The 20,884-nt window shown below is 37.6% G+C and overlaps 1 protein-coding gene across 1 annotated transcript; it reads left to right on the top strand.

Annotated features, from left to right (window-relative positions):
• Positions 1-232: 232 nt before the first annotated feature.
• Positions 233-15,805, top strand: LOC131996953 (uncharacterized). Its single transcript, XM_059367156.1, has 3 exons — positions 233-951; positions 1,060-2,493; positions 15,719-15,805. The coding sequence occupies exons 2-3, from the start codon at positions 1,252-1,254 to the stop codon at positions 15,803-15,805; spliced, it is 1,329 nt and encodes a 442-aa protein (XP_059223139.1). The 5' UTR covers positions 233-951; positions 1,060-1,251.
• The last annotated feature ends 5,079 nt before the right edge of the window (positions 15,806-20,884 follow it).

Here is a 20,884-nt window from a genome sequence, read left to right as displayed (position 1 = left end):
TGAAGACTCTGAACTCCTTCAACAACTACATCCAATTTACGAAGGAAGAAGAATATGATGGCAAACTACCTTATTTGGACTCGGTAGTTTATAGACATGGCAACCAGCTAAAAATAGATTGGTATCAAAAATCGACGGCTTCCGGAAGATTAATCAATTTTTACTCTAAACACCACAAGAGAGTAATAACAAACACAGCAACGAATTTTATAAGAAGAGTATTTAGCATTAGTGATCCAGACTTTCATCCTGACAATGAGAGGAAAATAAAGGCAATTCTTAGAGCCAACGACTTCCCTAATTGGACAATTAATTCACTATTAGGCAAGGCCAAGGAACGTCTTGGAAAAATCATAGACGGAGAGCAGCCTACAAAAGGAAAAATTTATAAATCGCTAACATACATACAAGGATTCTCCGAAAGATTTGGCAAATCAAATCTATACGACAAGGACAAATACCATCTCGCATTAAAAACAGGCAAAACTGTGAATGAATTATTCAGCAAGACAAAATGTAAAATTAAAAATGAGGAAAAATCAAACGTGGTATATAAAATTAGATGTAACGGCGACAAGTCCAATATATGCCCGATGGCATATATTGGCACTACCATGACGAAATTGAAAACTAGGTTATCTGCACATAAATCTGACCAAAAAGCCAATAATAGACCAATCGAGCAGAAAACTGCACTAGCAGCCCACTGTGCATTGACTGGTCATAAGCCAAACCTCAACGATGTGGACATCTTAGCTCAAGAGAATAATTACAGACGAAGATTCACTCTCGAGATGTTGCATATCATCGACTTACCGCCTGACGAGAGAATGAATTTCAAGAAAGATATAGAAAGCTGCGCGAAGGTATACCGCCACACAGTCAACAAGCACAGCAGAAGAGAACATTTAGTTGCCAACAGACAATAGTTCGTGTAACAACTCATTAAATGTAATAGGAATTAAAGTTTCTTAAAAATTATTGTTTTTCTGTTTTTATTGTGTGATTCGTTTTTACTAAAATTTGTGTTTTTCTGTTTTTTTATTTAAATACAACTAGCCTTGAAAATGGTAGACGGAGTCTACCGAAATATTGGAGAAAAATAAAAGAAAAAAACCTTAAATATTTGTGTTTTAATGGACCTATAGCCGATACAATACAACAAAATTACAAGAATTTTAAACCAGGTCAACAATACCCTAACAGAGTATACATCAACGGGAGGCACGCCGTAATATAAAAACAAATAAGATGACAATATACAAAAACATCAAACAAAAGTACAATGAGCACACATACAGAACGGCCCAGCAATATTCGAAACACCAAAAACAAATAGCCAAGCTCAAAACATCTGTAACATTTTTAATAAAATGTAAGAGAACAGGCATCATACCAAACTTCATAATCAATGCAACCAAACACACTAACAACATCTTCCAAACACACAAAACCAAGAAAATCCCGCCAAATATTGAGAAAACATTACACAGGTACATTCACAACTTTCACACGAAAGTATTAAAACTTCTAATACAATACAAACACAAGCAAATCCACTCTTTTAAAGAGAAAGTAGAGAATACAAAGACTAAGCTAGGAGAACTACTGACTCAAGATGATTTCCTACAATACCTCGACAGTGAGCTTACTCTCTACAAGGGCAATGTTAGCAAGAGCAAGACAACACACATAAAGAAACTACAGGCACTCACACAACGACAAGACAAGGCCCTCAACATTAGACGCAACGACGTGTGGTTTGTGAATAAAACAGAGCGAGAGATACCAACGAACGTACAATGGATTCTCTCTTTAGGTCCGAAACACGCTCTCCCACACACCAACAAGAACTTTCCACTCTTGCAAGTCATTGCAGAGGGAGAGGAGTGTGTACAAACTATAGAGAATAGAGAGGAACAGGAGATGGGAAGAACCAAGCTTACAACATTGATAGACGATCACTTACGAAAGTCAAAGATGAGCATGAGAGACAAATATGTGGTGGACACAGTGTCTCAAACGAGAAAATATTTAAAGGAGAATGAGGATTTATTAATTTTAACGGCAGACAAGGGAGGAAAGACAGTGGCTTTGTACAAAGATGACTACGAGCAAAAAATGAAGGCAATAATACACGATATGTGTATGTATAGGCGCTTAAAGATTGACCCAACATCTAGGCTACAGACAAGGAACAACAAATTGGTGGATAAACTTCACAACTTGAATCTTATCAGCATCCAGGAGAAGAATAAATTGACCAGCAAGACCGCATTGGCCCCTCGAATATATGGACTCCCAAAGATCCATAAAGAAGGTACACCGTTGAGACCAATATGTTCATCAATAAACGCGCCGTCCTATCATCTATGTAGGTACATAGTGAATATTTTGAAAAATATCACCAAGGATTCCAAATATAATGTGAAAGACGCAGTGGACTTTAAAGCTAAGATAAAGAACATGACCATAGAAAATGACGAAGTTTTAGTATCTTTTGACGTGGTGTCCTTGTTCCCAAGTATTCCAATAAATTTAGCACTCCAGACAATTGAGAATAAATGGGACGAGATTGAAAAATATACCAATATTCCAAGGGAAATTTTCAAGGAAATTCTAACATTCTGCATTAAGGACAGCAGATATTTTAAATACGATGACAAGTTGTATGAACAGCTTAGAGGAATGCCAATGGGATCACCCGCTTCACCCATTATTGCTGACATCGTAATGGAGGAACTTCTCAATAACACATTTGACAAAATAAGAAAACCTAAGATATTGACAAAATATGTAGACGACATTTTCGCGATTTTGAAGAAATCAGACGTGGCAGAGACGCTGAAGACTCTGAACTCCTTCAACAACTACATCCAATTTACGAAGGAAGAAGAATATGATGGCAAACTACCTTATTTGGACTCGGTAGTTTATAGACATGGCAACCAGCTAAAAATAGATTGGTATCAAAAATCGACGGCTTCCGGAAGATTAATCAATTTTTACTCTAAACACCACAAGAGAGTAATAACAAACACAGCAACGAATTTTATAAGAAGAGTATTTAGCATTAGTGATCCAGACTTTCATCCTGACAATGAGAGGAAAATAAAGGCAATTCTTAGAGCCAACGACTTCCCTAATTGGACAATTAATTCACTATTAGGCAAGGCCAAGGAACGTCTTGGAAAAATCATAGACGGAGAGCAGCCTACAAAAGGAAAAATTTATAAATCGCTAACATACATACAAGGATTCTCCGAAAGATTTGGCAAATCAAATCTATACGACAAGGACAAATACCATCTCGCATTAAAAACAGGCAAAACTGTGAATGAATTATTCAGCAAGACAAAATGTAAAATTAAAAATGAGGAAAAATCAAACGTGGTATATAAAATTAGATGTAACGGCGACAAGTCCAATATATGCCCGATGGCATATATTGGCACTACCATGACGAAATTGAAAACTAGGTTATCTGCACATAAATCTGACCAAAAAGCCAATAATAGACCAATCGAGCAGAAAACTGCACTAGCAGCCCACTGTGCATTGACTGGTCATAAGCCAAACCTCAACGATGTGGACATCTTAGCTCAAGAGAATAATTACAGACGAAGATTCACTCTCGAGATGTTGCATATCATCGACTTACCGCCTGACGAGAGAATGAATTTCAAGAAAGATATAGAAAGCTGCGCGAAGGTATACCGCCACACAGTCAACAAGCACAGCAGAAGAGAACATTTAGTTGCCAACAGACAATAGTTCGTGTAACAACTCATTAAATGTAATAGGAATTAAAGTTTCTTAAAAATTATTGTTTTTCTGTTTTTATTGTGTGATTCGTTTTTACTAAAATTTGTGTTTTTCTGTTTTTTTATTTAAATACAACTAGCCTTGAAAATGGTAGACGGAGTCTACCGAAATATTGGAGAAAAATAAAAGAAAAAAACCTTAAATATTTGTGTTTTAATGGACCTATAGCCGATACAATACAACAAAATTACAAAACATTTTTGGCTAAAAACCTTTTTTGAGTTTTGGCGTAATAGGGCCATCGTTTACCACAGACGAAGTTCCTTAAAGTGTTAACATAATCAAAGTGACATGACAGCAAAAAGTGGTAATCTCACGACTAGCGTTCAACAATCGATAGAAATATTATTCAATTACTACAAAACCAATAAGGAAAGGTAAAAGTCGGGCGGTGCCGACTATATTACAAATTATTCCTAATCGGACGACATACGTACAAAGCTTTACCGATTTAGATATTACGGTAGTCGACAAGAAAAACTTTATGCAAAAAATTTTTAAGATTGGTGATTAAGCGGCTACAGAAGTGAAAATTGAACAAATATATATGGGAGGTATATCTAAATCTGAACCGTTTTCTACGAAATTCACCAGTAATGTAGAGAGTCATAAAAAATCCTTCCTGCCAAATTTCGAGCTAATCGGTTCACAAATGACCTCATAATTGGAATATATGTCCAAATCGGACAAATATATATATGGGAGCTATGTTTAGATATGAATCGATTCAATCCAAACTCCTAAATATAATGGTAGTTGTAGAGGAAAGCGTTATGTAAAAAGATTGTAAGAGTGGTGTATAAGTGGCTACACAAGTGAAAATCAGGCGAAACATATATGAAAGATATATTAAAATCTGAACCGATTTCTACGAAATTCAGCGTAATATCGAGAGCCCTAAGAAAATCCGGGTTAAGGGTTGATAGACCCACAATTTCTTCGGAGAATTTTCTTAAATGTTTATATAGAATACGTTTTTGCTATACAATTTTTATTATTATTTTCTTTTTTGGTTATGAAAATATTCGGACAATATTAAGCAGGTTTATTTGAACCCAACATGCAAAATTCCCCGCAAACTCGGGTAAGAACTACGCCATTCAGATGCTCAAAAAAAAAGGCAGAATGAACAAGCAAAAGGGCTTAGATTAACTAAGCAAAATTTTTTGATTCCCTCCAATATAAATCTGCCGCAAGCTTTATTACAACTTCATATCCATAATTTGGTCTCTATGCCGGTTTTATCAAAAGCAAGAGCTATTTGCAACTTAGTCGTCATTAATGTTGGAGGCACTTACATATATAACTATATGTTTAAATTTTATGTAATTTACTTACATATAAGGGAGTTTAATAGTAAATTTTCCATGAACATTCCATCAAGGAACAAACAATACTTCTCTCATATCAATGAGCGCAGTCCGAATTTTATGGTTGCTGATAAGGGGCCCCTTCTTTGTGTCGAGTGCGAACGGCGTGCAGTATAGCGACACCACTTGGTAGAGAACTTTTAATATGGCAGGATATCTCACAAATGTAGCCAACACTAGATTACCATCGCAGAAAATGTTTCTGATGTTCACGCCGTCATAGGCGGGCAATCAAATCTCTGCCTCACGGTGGCCATTTTTTTGTCCGATTTTGGCGAAATTTGGGACAATGAGTTGTGTTAGGGCCTTCGACATCATTCTGCAATTTTGTCCAGATTGGTCCAGATTTGAATACAGCTGTCATATAGACAGATCTCTTGAGATAAGGTTTTGGGCCCATAAAAGGCGCATTTATTGTATTATCGGTCGGATCGGTTTAGACTTGGATTTATCAACCGATCTCTCGATTTAAAGTCTTGGCCCCATAAAAGGCGCATTTATAATCCGGGTTCGCTGAAATTTGACACAGTGACTTATTTTAGGATTTTCGACATCCGTGTTGTATATAGTTCAGATCGGTCTATGTTCGAATATGGCTACCAAAAAGACCAATATATTTTTCTACGAAATTGAACAATAACTTCTTATCAGATCACTGAATGTCTGTGCTGAGTTTGGTCCAAATCGGACCATATTTCGATATAGCTAGGTACGGGTCATAAATTATGCATTTTTCATCGGATTATGACGAAATGTGATTTACATATATATATATATATATATATATATAGGAGGCCACCGTAGCGCAGAGGTTAGCATGTCCGCCTATGACGCTGAACGCCTGGGTTCAAATCCTGGCGAGACCATCAGAAAAAATTTTCAGCGGTGCTTTTCCCCTCCTAATGCTGGCAACATATGTGACGTACCTTGTAAAACTTGTGTCGCACTGCGGCACGCCGTTTGGACTCGGCTAAAAAAAGTAGGCCCCTTATCATTGATCTTAAACTTGAATCGGGCTTCACTCATTGATATGTGAGAAGTTTGCCCCTGTTCCTTAGTGGAATGTTCATGGGCAAAATTTGCATATTTGATTTACATATATACCGGAGGTAGTGGGTATCCAAAGTTCGGCCCGGCCGAACTTAACGCCTTTTTACTTGTTTTTATTGATTTATTTACTTTGAAGGATAGAAAAATTTTTGAGTATTATAAAGAATTTTGCTTTTCCGAATTTTTCTCTCTCCTCACTTCTGTTGATAATAGATAAAATCTCACAATCTTTGTCTAACTGTAAAAAAAGAACTTCCAATTTTTTATGCAAAAATGTCATTTTCCTTCCTGGACAGAGGAGTGACATTAGGTCATAAAACAAGAGCTAAACTTGGTATTGCTTGCCAAAACACTATTTATAGACCGATTAGATCATTATGTGCGGATATCTTAGTTTTATAGTTTGATTCCGCAGAAATCGCTCTACGGGAGACCTCATGACATTTCTGTCGGAACGTTGGAGTCGCTCAATCCATTAGATTGGTGGGAGTTAAGTTCTGGCTCTGGATATCTCCAAGGCATTTGTTAGGGTCTGGCACGGTGCACTACTATCAAAGCTTGTCGCATTTGTTGTCGGTAATGGCTTCGTTCGATATATTTCGAGCTTTCTCAGATATCGCACTATACGAGTCGTGATAGATGGGTTCTCATCCAACGGGCATATATTGACCGCAGGTGTTCCCCAGGGCTCTGTCATTCTCTTTTTCTTATTTTCATCAACGATCTGTTGAGTCAGACATCGAATCCGATCTACTCATTTGCGGATGACAGTAAGCTCTGTCATTTGTACTCATTCGATCATAGGCCGAATCTTCGAGGGATTGAGGACAAAAGGCGGGTTATGGACGATACACTCTGCTAGGATTTGCTGGCCATTTCTGAGTGGGATCGAATGAATCGAGTAGAATTTAATGCACGGAAGACTCAGTGCTGTTTGTTGTCACACAAACGATTCGCTGACCCATTACGATCTTCTTTGTCTATCAACGGTTGAGCAATCAGAAGCTCTTGGTGTTCTGGGCATGAAAATACAAAGTGATGTCCGTTGGGCTAAACATGTATTTCGTCTGATATTCGTCTTCTTATTCCTGATGTAGTAATGTTTGAGATACTAGACTTTCCAGGAACTCACACCCGTTTATAATTGATTGCCCAGCGGACCGGACAATCCATTATAGAGAGAATTGTTATTTCGCCCGAACCTTTCGTATGTGGAATCAAATTCCGGCAAATGTTTTTCCCACCCACTATGACAGAGATTTAAGACAAATGTCCATAAACACTACATCCTATAAATGATTTCAACAGTATATTTTCCCGATTTCTAAAATTGATTTTAAATGCCATTTATTTCCAACAAACTGAAAATATCAAGGAAATATTATTTAAAGATATTTTAAATGACGTGCCCAATTTCTCCTTCAAATTTTATTAAATTTGACCGAAAATCCTTTTTTGATGGACAGGATATAGGGTAAAAAGTTCATGCAACTACACGCAAAACAATAAAATGTTTGAGACATTTTTACGAGAAACAAAATACTTTTTATTAGGAAATTTTTATTTCATTGTAACTATCTAACGTTTCACTCCAACATATCAAACGTTAGCCATAGACATAGCATTATTGAATGTAGCTAACTTTGTTTATAGTAAACCCTATAGAAACTTCGCCTAAAAGTAAAACTAAAATCTCTTGAATGGCAAAAGTGTTTCAATAGCCGCAAACCATTATTCGTTTAAAGGACCAATAATTATTCTCTTGTGCCTCTCCTACTAGAGAGAGGGAGAGGGTAACAAAAATCATTAGATCTACAGGGAAGGCTTTTAATATTATTGTTTATCATAACATCGAAATAAATCAATTCCGGAAGAGTTTGAATTACCAACTTAGATCTGTTTTTAATTGGTAAAAATTTGAGTTAGAATTGTGTTACAGTAGTAAATTAAATTTGGTAGCCTTTTTAATGTGCATAATCTATTTTAAAATTAAAAAGAACCGCGTGCCCAGGTTCGAATCCTGGCCGGGCTCTGCTGAATTTTTCATTTTTTAAGTTTTTTGCCAGTTAGGGCGATGATAATTAAATTTTACTATCTTTGTTTGTTTCTCTTTCGAGACGAGCTCAATGATCGGAGATGCAAATGTAAAATTTAATGATCTTCGCCCTAACAGGCAAAAAACTTGAAAAATGAAAATTTCGGCAGAGCCCGGCCAGGATTCGAACCTTGGCACACGGAACAACAGCGAGAGCCAATGCCGTTGTGCACAAAACCATGTGTAGTACGGAAGAAGTGTAATTTGCCACAGACAGAATATCTGTCATTACACAAAAATATATACATTTGAAAAAGTACAGCTAATAAGCAGGGTTGTCGAGCTTGGTTAATGTGGTAATTGTATCATAGATGCATTTTCGCTATTAATACGATTTAAATACAACATACCAACTCACGGCCCTTGAAGCCATCACACCTAATATGGTCGAAAAGTCTTCTAACCAAAGACGAAACGCGTCCCATAGTGGTTGGTGTGTGTTGCTATCTTTGGCTTTCCTTTACCATTTGCATCTCCAATAGTTGAGCTCGTCTCGAAAGAGAAACAAACATAGATTGTTAAATTTAATGATCTTAACCCTGATCTTAACCCTGATCTTAACTCGGGCCTTCCATATTGTTTTAAGATTCTACAAAATTCTCTGTCTGATTTTTGTTTAGTTGGCGCTATGCGTTCTAATTATATTTTATTTGCGACATACCGGCAAACCGACATTACTTTAAATCAAGAATATAAAAATCTTATGGACCGTTTTGTATTCAAATTAGAAAATGAAAATTGAAAAAAATATGGAAGGCTCGAATTCAGATTCTAAAAAATTCTCAGTGTGATTTTTGTTTTGTTTTGATTTAGGAAATCCAAGTTAAAATCTGTAATAGAATGCTGCTAATCTGTTAAACATTTCAATTAAAAACAAAAAAAAAACAATTAACCCAATATCCAAAGGTTTGGTTGATGATCTAGATCTAGTTTTCATGGTTTAATGTTGATTTTTAACACTACATAAATGTTATTTACCCATTCAAACATCGTCATATTCACATTTAGCCATTTAGGAGTTCATTTACCTTTTAGTGCGGATAAGCACTTGTGATTGTAGTTCAAGTGCTTGAGTTGGAGTTTGAATACGCGTTCACTTCACCATAAAAATTATTTATGTACATATGGGTACGTTTCTACCCAGCACAGAGGACCATTTGATGTATTTTTTTAATGAAGTCTTCTCGAAATGGTTGTTGTCATTGAAGCATCAATAAATCACATGCCTTGTTCACTATGTATTGAATTCATCAGATTTTATTGAAATGCAATTTCTTAATTTATGAAAAGCGAAGCGTCAATATTTCAATCAGATAAATAGTTGCGTTATTAAACAAAATCCACAGCAAAGATTTTAAAACAAATTTATACATAATTGTGGCGACATTCAATGTTTTTATTTGCACATACATATGTATGCATTGTTTTTGAAACGCTGCAGTTCAACGGCTACGTTTAATTGTTTAAGCAATCGCTTAGCTTTATTGGCGATGAATGAATGACACATTAGCAATTTATTTAATTATTTGTTTGGCAATTGTGAACAATAAAATATGTGTCTCTCAATAATGCAAAACAACTGTTGTCTATTTGTATTTGACTAAATGCATAGTACTCGTATTTTACCCCAATATGTGCAATAAAAGCGTTATGATTCTCAAATGTCTGAATGTATGCATACTTATCGAAATTTGGTTTAGAAAATGAGCCAACGTTACTGTGAAATGTCTTTTTTAAAGAAATTTGTAATGAAAACTCGCTTCGAAGAGAAAATTCTGAATTTAGTTACAGATGAGATCTGAGTTACATATAAATCCATGAAAAAACGACGGGAAGACTTGGAGGAACAATGGAGGAGGCCAAAGATGAAACTGGGAAGGTGCTTCGGTAGCAGCAGCTGGGAAAATCTCCAGCGCCCTGGCCCTGGTCTTACCTGCATAATGGTGTGGAGTGGGCATTTTATCGCTGACTGAGGAGGGATTTGAACCTGTCTGCTACGCGGACGATGTTATAATACTTCTAAGGGGTAAGGATCCGAACCGGCTATGCAGAAGGACCGAAAGGGTCTTGCATATGGCATATGACTGGATAAGGAGGTCTCAATGTTAACCCAGAGAAGACTGAAATATGCCTGTTCACGAGGAAGACGAAGGTGGGCCAATTTAACGCACCACATTTCCTCAATAAGACGATTTCCATATCTGACAATGTCAAATACTTAGGTGTGATCTTGGACAGGAAACTGAATTGGAAGTGTCACATTCAGGAGCGTACTGAGAAAGCTCACAGATGATGGGCACTATGTAGACGGGCCGTAGGCTCGAAATGGGGCCTGAATCCTATGATAGACCACTGGCTCTACAGGATCGTGATTAGACCAATACTTACTTACGCCTCAGTAGTTTGGTAGACTGCTATGGAAAAAAAGCGCAACATAAGGACCATACAACAGGTTCAGAGAATATGTTGTCTTGGCATAAGCGCAGAGATGAGTACCACTCCCACTAGGACACTGGAGACTATTCTAGATATCCTACCCATTTACATACGGATTAAGTGTGAGGCAGCCACTGCGGCTATGAGACTTTAGGCGATGGGAGAATGAATTGAGGATGGGAGCAGCTCATACCATCGCGGTATAATCGTGGCGACAATAGGAAACCAGGAAGGAAGGGAGGAGGTTTCTGATCACCTACCTGAGATGAACCTTGAGGTCGAGTGCGAGGCACTGCTGCTAGCGGCACAGTCTTGGATTGACGGAACCCTAGTATTGCCATCTGGAAGATTATGTTTCATGGATGGATCAAAGCTAAGGAGAAGGTCAGTATAGCTATTGGTATCATGACGGGGCACATAGGACTACGAGCTCACTTATGTAAAATTGTTGCGGCAAGTGATAGCATGTGTAGGGCATGCGAGGAAGATGATGAGACGTTGGAACATTTCCTTTGTCATTGCCCGGCTTTCGCATCTAACAGATACTGGCACTAAGGTGGGGACACTATACCAAACATGAACCAACTTAGGGGAATTGCATGGAAAACAATTAAGGATTTTGTACGTAGCACGGAATTCCTAACTTAGATTTTCTTTTTCGAGGTTACTTTTTTTTGTATTTACAGCGCACAACAAGCTGATTACTGGCTTAGGTGTATGTCCATAGTGGCATCCCACCAACCTATCAAGACAATAAAAATCCTACCAATTTTGGTAGGAATGTACCAAAGAGGCAACACTACATCTGAAATGGAGGAATTGCATAGATAAATAATATAAAAATAATAAAGAATTTGAACTTCCCACATAGACTGGTTTGTGGCGCTTTTGAATGTAGATAAATGAGAATTATTCAAAGACATGCCGCAAGCAGAATTCTGCTCTCAATGGCATGCAGTTTTGCGTCGTTTGCATTTTATAAATATGCATTATTTTCTTTCGCGTGAAGGAAACTATAGCGTAATGCAGTTTCCTTTGCGGGAAAGTAAACAATACATATTTAGAAAATGCAAACGACGTAAACGGCATGCCATTAAGAGCAGAATTCTGCTTGCGACATGTTTTTAGATAATTTTCATTTATCTATATTCACAAGCGCTACCAACCAGTCTATGTTCGAAGTTCAAATTCTTTATGTATATATAATTTATCTATGATACAATATGTGACAGGGTTACCCTTACATGACTATCCCTATGTTCATCCAGTTGAATTGCAAGCTTAATGGCTTAGCGCGATATTCTCCGCTTGAATCGCCATGTCGTATACATCGTGCATTATAGGAGCAAAAAGGACATTTTTATTTCAAAAACAATATTTTTGTCTCTTTAGTCCGTTATCCTTAATGTTGAAAACAGGAGAGATTGACCGAACCTAAGCTAACCTCAATTCGCTAGCATTTTCTTCGTTTTATTGTGTTTTTAGATTTACTATCATTATTTTAAGCCTTACTGACAATAATTCTAGAAAGTATTTCCTACTTTGCATTTGACTTTTCAAATCGTTAAATTGCAGTAGTCCTATTAATATAATCGATCTTGACATACATACACATATATATATTCTTTTTTTTTTTTTTTTTTTTTTTTTTTGAACGAGTACTATGGAATGAACAAGTTATAAAGCAGTGCTGAACAGATTTTTTGAATATTAATTAGCGCGTGTCTAGAACAAATTGTTCTAAAATGCATTCATATACAAGTTATCATTGCCAACGATTATGGTCCATTGTGTTAGTTATTTTCTAAAAAAGATAGAAGTTTATTTGTACGGAAGAAACTAGTTTTAGTTGCCTTTCCTGTTCCCACCAGCTGAAAGGAATATTATTCGCCATTGTTTTTAATGATCATAACTTAATAAATATATAAGCCGTACGTCCCACCGGATCAAAACGTTTTACTTATCTAAAAAAAGTGGTTCCTAAGTGGCCCAGAGTCCTTTTGGCAGGCCTTTAATGCTGGTTACCACTACGTTGGGAAATTTTATTCGGACAGCAAATCTTCATTTGTGGTACGACTGTATAGTGCTCAAAAATCCCTACATAAAATTACGCTTGAGGTCTACAATCTCTCTTTTGGTTTCGGAGATTTTCGAATAAAATTTATTATAGTTTGAAAATCTAAAAACTTGTAAAATCAGATTTTTTATTTTTTTTATACCCACCACCATAGGAGTGAATATACCCCCCATTAATATAATTATTCCGTTTGAAACACATCGAAATATTCATTCCAGACCTTATAAATTATTGTTTTATTTCGGATCATCGTAAAATTCTAAGGCGATTTAACGATGATCGTGGGTCTGTCCGTCCGTCTGTTGTAATCGCTCCACTGCCTTCAAAAATTGAGATATTGAACTAAAATTTGGCACAGATACGTCTTTTTGCTGCATGCAGGTTATGTTCTTCAACGGACCAAATCGGACAATATTTGGATATAGCTGCCATAAAGACCGATCTGCGGATAAAGGGTCTAAAGCCCATAAAATCTTTTTTTTTTACCCGATTTCGCTGAAATTTGAAATTGTGAGTTGTTTAAAGCTTTCCAATATCCGATCCAAATATGGCTCAGGTCGTATTATATTTAGATAAAACTGCCAAATAGACCGATCTGCCGATTAAGGGCCTGAAGCCCATAAAAGCTGCGTTTATTATCCGATTTTGTGAAATTTTAAACTGAGAGTTGTTTAAGCTTCCCGACATCCGATCCAAATAGATGATCCAGCTCCATTTGCACATTTCTATGGATATGGTAGTGGAGTTGTTGTAGAAGAGGATGGTAGATTTATCCTTGGTTTCCAAAGTTCGACACGGCCGAACTTAAAACGTTTTACTTGTTAATGTTTACGCATCAATTGTTCGATAAAACAGTCCACAATGTTGCCAAATCGAAAAATCATGAAAATAAGTTAGAACTTTTGAACGGATAGAATAACTTAACATACTCCTTATTGAGGTGTTATCCTTAGTGAAGTCCAGGGGCTGATCCATGGGGCTCATAAATTGGTCACCTCGAGCATGTCAAATTTTGAATTGCTTGCCAAAGGGTCACTTATGAGCCGATCTGCTTGATTCTTTTTAAAAAGTTTGATAGGTAGATAAATATATAGATTAAATCTAGAATATCTGTACCGGTTTATGAGTTATTGGACATATATTACAATATGAAATTGTGGGTTTATTTGTGAACACATTGCATATTAAATTAACTTTTGACTGACGGAACGGATATAAAACATGATTCAGCAAAATTTTAGTAAGCAGCCATCACCGGCTTCCCCAATACTAGGTAAACTAAGATAAGCAAAGCTACAAGTCTTAAAAAGGGAGGCTCATGCGATGAAACCATCATCGACTCTTTCAGTTTTCGAAAAACCAGGTGACAGTTGCAGGAAACTTAATGCAGCTGAAGAACAGAGAACAGACGATAAGGCCCACTCCCAAGAAGCCCATTTACTCGAAGACAAATAACTGAGGTCTTCCAGATAAACCTCCACCGGAGTGAAACAGCTACACATAATCTGATGGAGATAATCAACATGGGCAGGATTCATATTGTCTTAATCCAGGAGCAATGGACGACCCTGAGCAAAATTTCTGGACTGAACCTTATACTACCAATAAGCCTTATGCCCCTTCTACTCAACACCATGGATGTATTGTGTATACCATGATAAAGTGTAGGATATCCAGCGAATGTTAAGTGAAGGTCGGTGGAGACTGCTCTGCTCGAGGTTGTGTATAAAATTGAAGAATCCTTCGATTCCAAGACGTACACATTTAACAAAGTGCGGACCGACACACTGATCCAATCCTTATACCAGTACCGATCGGACCTTAGAGTCTGGATAAACCACATGCCAAGGAAAAGTTGTTTAAATTGTGGGTCGCATGACATAAATATAAATGCCCCCAGGGCACATCACAGGGGGCATTTTATCGCCACTCCTAAATAACCTAATACGGTTGTTAACTGTCGATATCTAACAAGGTCAAATTCTTCGGAGTGATCTTGAAATGGAAACTGATTTGGAAGTGCCACATTCAGGAGTATACCGAGAAGGCTCATAAATGTTGGGCACTATTCAGATGGGCCGTAGGCTCGAAATGGAGCCAGAATCCGAAGGAAGTCTACTAGATCTACAGGATCGTGGTTAGACTACTACTTACTTACGCCTCAGTAGTTTGATGGACTGCGTTAAAGAAAAAGTGCAACATAACGATAATACAACACGTTCAAAGAAAATGTTGTCTTGGCATAGTCGGAGCGATTAGGACCACGCCAACTAGGCCATTGGAGACTATTCTAGAACGAGTAGAGGATAAGAGCAGCTCATACCATCGTGGTAGACCGAGCCGACAATAGAAACCTGGAAGGAATGAAAAAAAAATTTCCGATCGAATACCTGCGATGCTACTTAAGGTCCAGCGGCACAGTCGTGGATAGCCGGAGCTTTGGTGTTACCATCTGGAAGATCATGCTACAAAAATGTTTAAAAGCTAGAGGACAGAGTGGACCTGAGGTCTACATTGAAATTGATCAAAATCAAAAACAAACCGTAAAACAGTAAATCGAGGAATCGGTCAATATGCTAGCTAATCCACATATGGACCAATACCCAAATCTGAACCGATTTTGATAAAATTTTAGATGAGTAATAAAACATTCCATACCCAATTTCGTGCTAATCGGTTGAAAACTGTGGTAGCTCATCCGAACAAATGGTATAGAAGGGATACTTGGACAGAAGATCAAGCTTAGCCAAAGCTAGAAAAAATTTCTGAGTCGAACCGCACACTGCACTATATTCACAGTTGCGACGGAGGGTAAAGTTCATGTTTAACCATAAATATTTACTTTGCTTATTAATACCATGCTAGCTTATTGATACCATGCAGTTGAGAACTGGATTGCTTAGAAAGTACTTCTCCAACTTTGAGCGTGGTGTCCGTAGGGATTATCGTTAACCGATCGCCATAATATTTAGTATTTTCCTTTATGAGATCAAAAGGACAAAAATAAGGGGTTCGGGTTTCTCAATTTACAAAAAACATACCTTCATAGCGTGGGATAGTCTAATGTTCATATATCCATAGTGGTGGCTATCCGCGCGTTTTTACTTGTTATAGATGAAAACAAAATTTGTTCTTATTCGCATCTAATTTCTCTTTCGAGATGAGCTTAATTATCGAGGATTCTTCTTTGAACCGCTGAGTGGTGCAGACGTTTTTGTTATTTTACTTAGAAAGAATGTTCTTGACTCGTAATATTCGTAGGTAGTTACTTTCGGGAAAGTAACTACCTACGGATAGCTACGATAGTGTTGTGGTTGACGATATGCATCTATTTCCTGTGGAGCGGTAGACCTCGATCCTGGGAGTAGGCTTTATAGACCCAATAGCTACGGTGGTGGTATCGAGTCGATGCAGAAAGCATTGGCTTTCTCTGGCAGACCAATATACTCTTTAAGAGATTGGAATAATGAGAGGCGCGTCGCTCTCAAGTTTATTGAAAGGCTTGGAGTGAATGATCTTTAAACTCTCACCGATAAGGAGAGACTCCCTTAATTGAGCTCGGAGATTCGCTGAACGGGCGCATAGTTTCGGGAACGGCACCGCCATACGGCTGCGGTCACCTGGAGGGCATCCCATGCCCAAAAGAATTGATGCGAACAATAGTAATATAGGTCCAAGGCTGATATCGGGGCCGATACAATACAAACGAATTGCTTTCAGGAATCAACGCCCAGTTGAAATGTATCGTTGCGTCCTAAGAAAGATTGGCCAGATCTGGCCAGGCGCAACACTGGATTTAATCGAGAAGGAAGAACTTCCTTCTATTCTACGGAATGTTGGCGAATCAGGAGACGACTCAGCAGTTGCTGCTAAACACTTGTCTGAGGAACTTTTGACCACATTTCGAAAGTCTGGCGGATTGCAGAAGACTGAGAATCACCCTGTCACGATCAAAACTGGAAGCCAAGTCGACGAGACTGGACCCTAAAAGCCCTGTGCGGGTGCGTCGTTCGGTTTGATTGGACTCAAGGTGTGCGCCGGCGGGGAAGGGCTGAACTCAACAGCAGCAGCTAGTGAAGTATATAAAGAGGAATCGTCCACAGTATCTAAGGAGGAATCGTCTTGTGTCCTGAGAAGAATTGTTCCACTGTATTCACAACTGCCCCTGGATGCGTACGAAAACTCATCATGGCAAGATCGAACGAATCTTGTGAGGATGAACTCCTGGCGGTTTCTGCTGAAAAATTTCCTTTGTAAAGCCGCTTTTGCGGCACTAAACGTCCTTCTGACGGCTGGATTTAAATTACTCCAGGAGTAGGAGACACAGAGCCTGTACTCTTGGAAACAGTTGTCTAAATGTTTTTCTTCTTCAGGCGCTTAGCACCGAATATTTAGTAGAAGCCAGCTTTATAATTTTCATAGGCCTAATCCAAGGGGCAAACAGCGACCTCTATGGTGTTCCCAGAACTGGTTTGTCTAAAAAAGAGCTGCAGATTGGTCAGCAGAGGAACATTTATAGGAAGTGTACTGTCTTCTCTTTGGAATATATCCATTAACAATACATTATTGTCTCTGGAAGAGAAATAGGTGTAAAAGTGGTCGCGTATGCCGGTGACTTGGCCAAGCACTCTTAGGGATATACTTCAGGAAGCTCTAAGTACGACGGCGAAGTGGGCTACCGAAAGTGGTAATGACGTAAATCCGTCTAAGGTGGAAGTTGTCCTTTTAGCAATAGATGCAAGCTACCCAAGTGGTTCCTTTCTTCTTGGGAGGAGAGAATGTTCCATTTAAGGAAGGTGCAAATACCTGGGTGTTTTGCTGATACTTTTAATCAAGCATTTTGGAAAGGGTAAGAAAGGCAACTCTTGCCCTATACACCGTTGGAACTACAATATCCCTGGTAATAAAAATTATATAGAATTCTATACGGACGGTTCCGAACTAAACGACCATGTGGGCATTGGGGTGTACTCTAAAGAACTAGGATTCATCCTCAGACAGGCAGGCAGCCATTAAACCCGTGGAGAACGTATTTCTGAATTTAAAAACCGCCCTCGACTGTCGCAGATCTCTTAACGAGATGTGTGAACAGCTCAAAATTCACCTGTTCTGGGTGCCGGGCAACAAAGGTATCCCAGGGAATTGTAAAGCGGGTGTGCTTTCGAGACTAGGACATTCTAGGGAAACTACAATCTGTGGGTATGCCTCCAGCGAAATGTAAGCTAGGATCAGGCCCGAAGGGGAACGAATGATAGATGGTCACAAAGGAGGGGGATTGTGAGGGTTGTGAGCATTTCAAAATAAAGTGTCAAATCTAGACTTGAAGAGGTCTAACGATTTACTGTCACTGGCTAGAACAGACGTCTCAGTCATTGTGTCCGTCATGACAGGTCACTGCCTGATGTGAACATTCGCAAATTGTTGAGCTTTTTTAAGCGATCTGGATCGTTCAACGGTAGGAACATCTTCCTTCTCCTGTTCCTATGGTAACACAATGGTCAATAACGTCTAAGCGAGTCTGATGGCAGACTGCCACTAAAACCTAACCGAATCATCGCAGATGTTTTTTTTTTTTTTGCAATGGTAAAGTTGGCATCCAAATATCGTTCCGTTCTTGTTTTGTTTGTAATAAGTGGTTAATTATTAATTCACTAGACATTTAATGTTGTATATATCAAACTATATTCAAGTTGAACTAATATCGAAAAGAGAGACTGAATTTCCTACAACGAAAATACTCAACTAAAATTTTTTGTTGAAAAATCTCAGAATAAATTTGTTCATAAATCATAAATAGCAACGCAATCGTTAATAAAAAAAAAACGTCGATTTTTAGTTGAATTTCTGAACTTAAATCTATCTGTTTTTCTATGTAGTTGTAAAAAGCAAAACAAACATTTTAATCTATTAGTTTTTGTGCCTCTGACAGTGTTTAAAGTATGCAAATAATACGGATATCTGAGCCAGCTTTGGGAATTTTTTTTGTTTTTATAGCAATAAACTATTAAATATGCTTAACGGCACATACCAATTAAAGCCAATTTCATTTAACAAACAATTTCAAACTATCCCAGAGTTAATGAAAACAAAAACTTGAATATACTCGCAAGTACAACGGAGCAAATCTTTGTTACTTTTTCTCCCATCACCACCATTAACACTTCATTGCTAATGGTCACGGAAAACATTCGAGTTCACATTCACATTCAACTCACCTCACTTAGCCATTGCTAAAGTCAAGTTTGCTTTGTTCGATATATTACGAATTTGAAATAAAAAGCAACAGCTACAACTTCACACAAATGCTAAGGCAAGAACCAATGCATGCATATGTGCTAAACAAATAGAACGTGAATCAAAATAAAGATTTTTAACAATTAAAGAAATTCCTTTTCAAAATTTGTGAGAAACAACAATGAAAATCTTAATTTGTAACCAATATTAATATGATTTTTCGAAAAACCTTTAAAGCTTGTGCAAGGTCGAGGTCATATTAAACCTAATCAATTGTGGTTTTGGCTAAATTAGGTGATTCGTTTCAGCCATTGGCCATGTATATTTAAATATTCTAACAAAATATCAGTGGGTTGTATGTACAATTATAGCTTATTGGCAATAAACAAAATGCTAAACAATTCTTCGTAATACTTCCATCTGCTAGATCCGTTTAATATTCCAAGTAGGATTATTTTGACTTTTGGGCTTGAATTATTTATGCCTTTTGAATGATTATTACAAATAACAATAAATTTGGCCCGATAGTTTGTGTACACAAGATTTCAGCCTTATCGGATATAACATTTTAGTACAAGATTATATGGAAGTTATGAGCACAACGTAGAAATATGACGCTGTTATATTTCATGTTTCGAGCGTGTTACAATAGTTTCGATTTACCTGTCAATCGTGAATTTCTTCCCAATTTTCTATACAAATGATCTTTTTAGCGGAAAAGAAGACAACTTGTTTTCTTACTCATATCTTCACAAAAAAGGAAGAGAGGTGTGACTGAATATTTTACTGAGCAAACAGTAGCAATTTAGTTTAAAATCTTTCAGTGAATAGAGATATTGTGCTGAAACTTTGCACAGATTCTTTTTTTGTCCATAGGCAGGTTCGAAGATGGGAAATATCGGTCTTTATCTTGATTTAGCCCCCATATAGATCGATCTGCCGATTTAAAGTCTTAGGACCATAACAGCCATGTTTATTATACGATTTAGCTGAAATTGTGTCATTGAGTTCCACTCGATATCCATCTTCAATTTGGCCAAGATCGGCCCAGATTTCGATGTATCTGCCATTTAGATCGATCTCTCTATTTAAGGGCTTAGGCACATAAAAGGCGCATTTATTGTCCGATTTCGTTGAAATTTGGGGCAGTGGATTTTGTTAGGCCCTTTGACATCAATCTTCAATTTGGCCCCGATTGGTTCAGATTTGAATAAAGCTGCCATATAGTCCGATCACTCGATTTAAGGTCATGGGTTCAAAAAAAATTGTTGTCCGATTTCTCCAACATTTAGGACAGTAAATGTTGGAGAAATCGATATCCTTCTTGAAGATGGCCCAGTTCGGACCAGGTTTGGATATTGGTGCCATATAGACCGAACTCTCGATTTAAGGTCTTGGCCCCGTAAAAAGCGCATTTATTATCTGAATTCGCCGAAATTTGACGCAGTGACTTATGTTAGGCTTTTCGATTTCCGTGTTCTATATGGTTCAGATCGGTTGATATTTGCATATTGCTGCCAAAAAGATTGAACTAAAATTAACCAGTGACTTGTATTTATTAGACCACTCAATGTCCATGCGATGAAAGGTTGATTATGATGAAAGGTTATTTACATGTATACACGAGGTGGTGGGTATCAAAAGTTTGGCCCGGCCGAACTTAATGCCATTTACTTGTTTTTTTTTTAAGATTTAAAGCTGAAAGCCAGAGTTTCAACACTTTCTGACCCATGGGACCCTCTTGCAACTTCATTATTTTATATTTCTACTTATAAAAACATTTCGGTTATTGTAGGC

This window comes from Stomoxys calcitrans, chromosome 4 (assembly GCF_963082655.1).
Source record: "Stomoxys calcitrans chromosome 4, idStoCalc2.1, whole genome shotgun sequence".
Taxonomy (NCBI): domain Eukaryota; kingdom Metazoa; phylum Arthropoda; class Insecta; order Diptera; family Muscidae; genus Stomoxys; species Stomoxys calcitrans.
The sequence above is the reverse complement of the archived record's forward strand: the minus strand, read 5'-3'. Positions and strand labels throughout refer to the sequence as shown.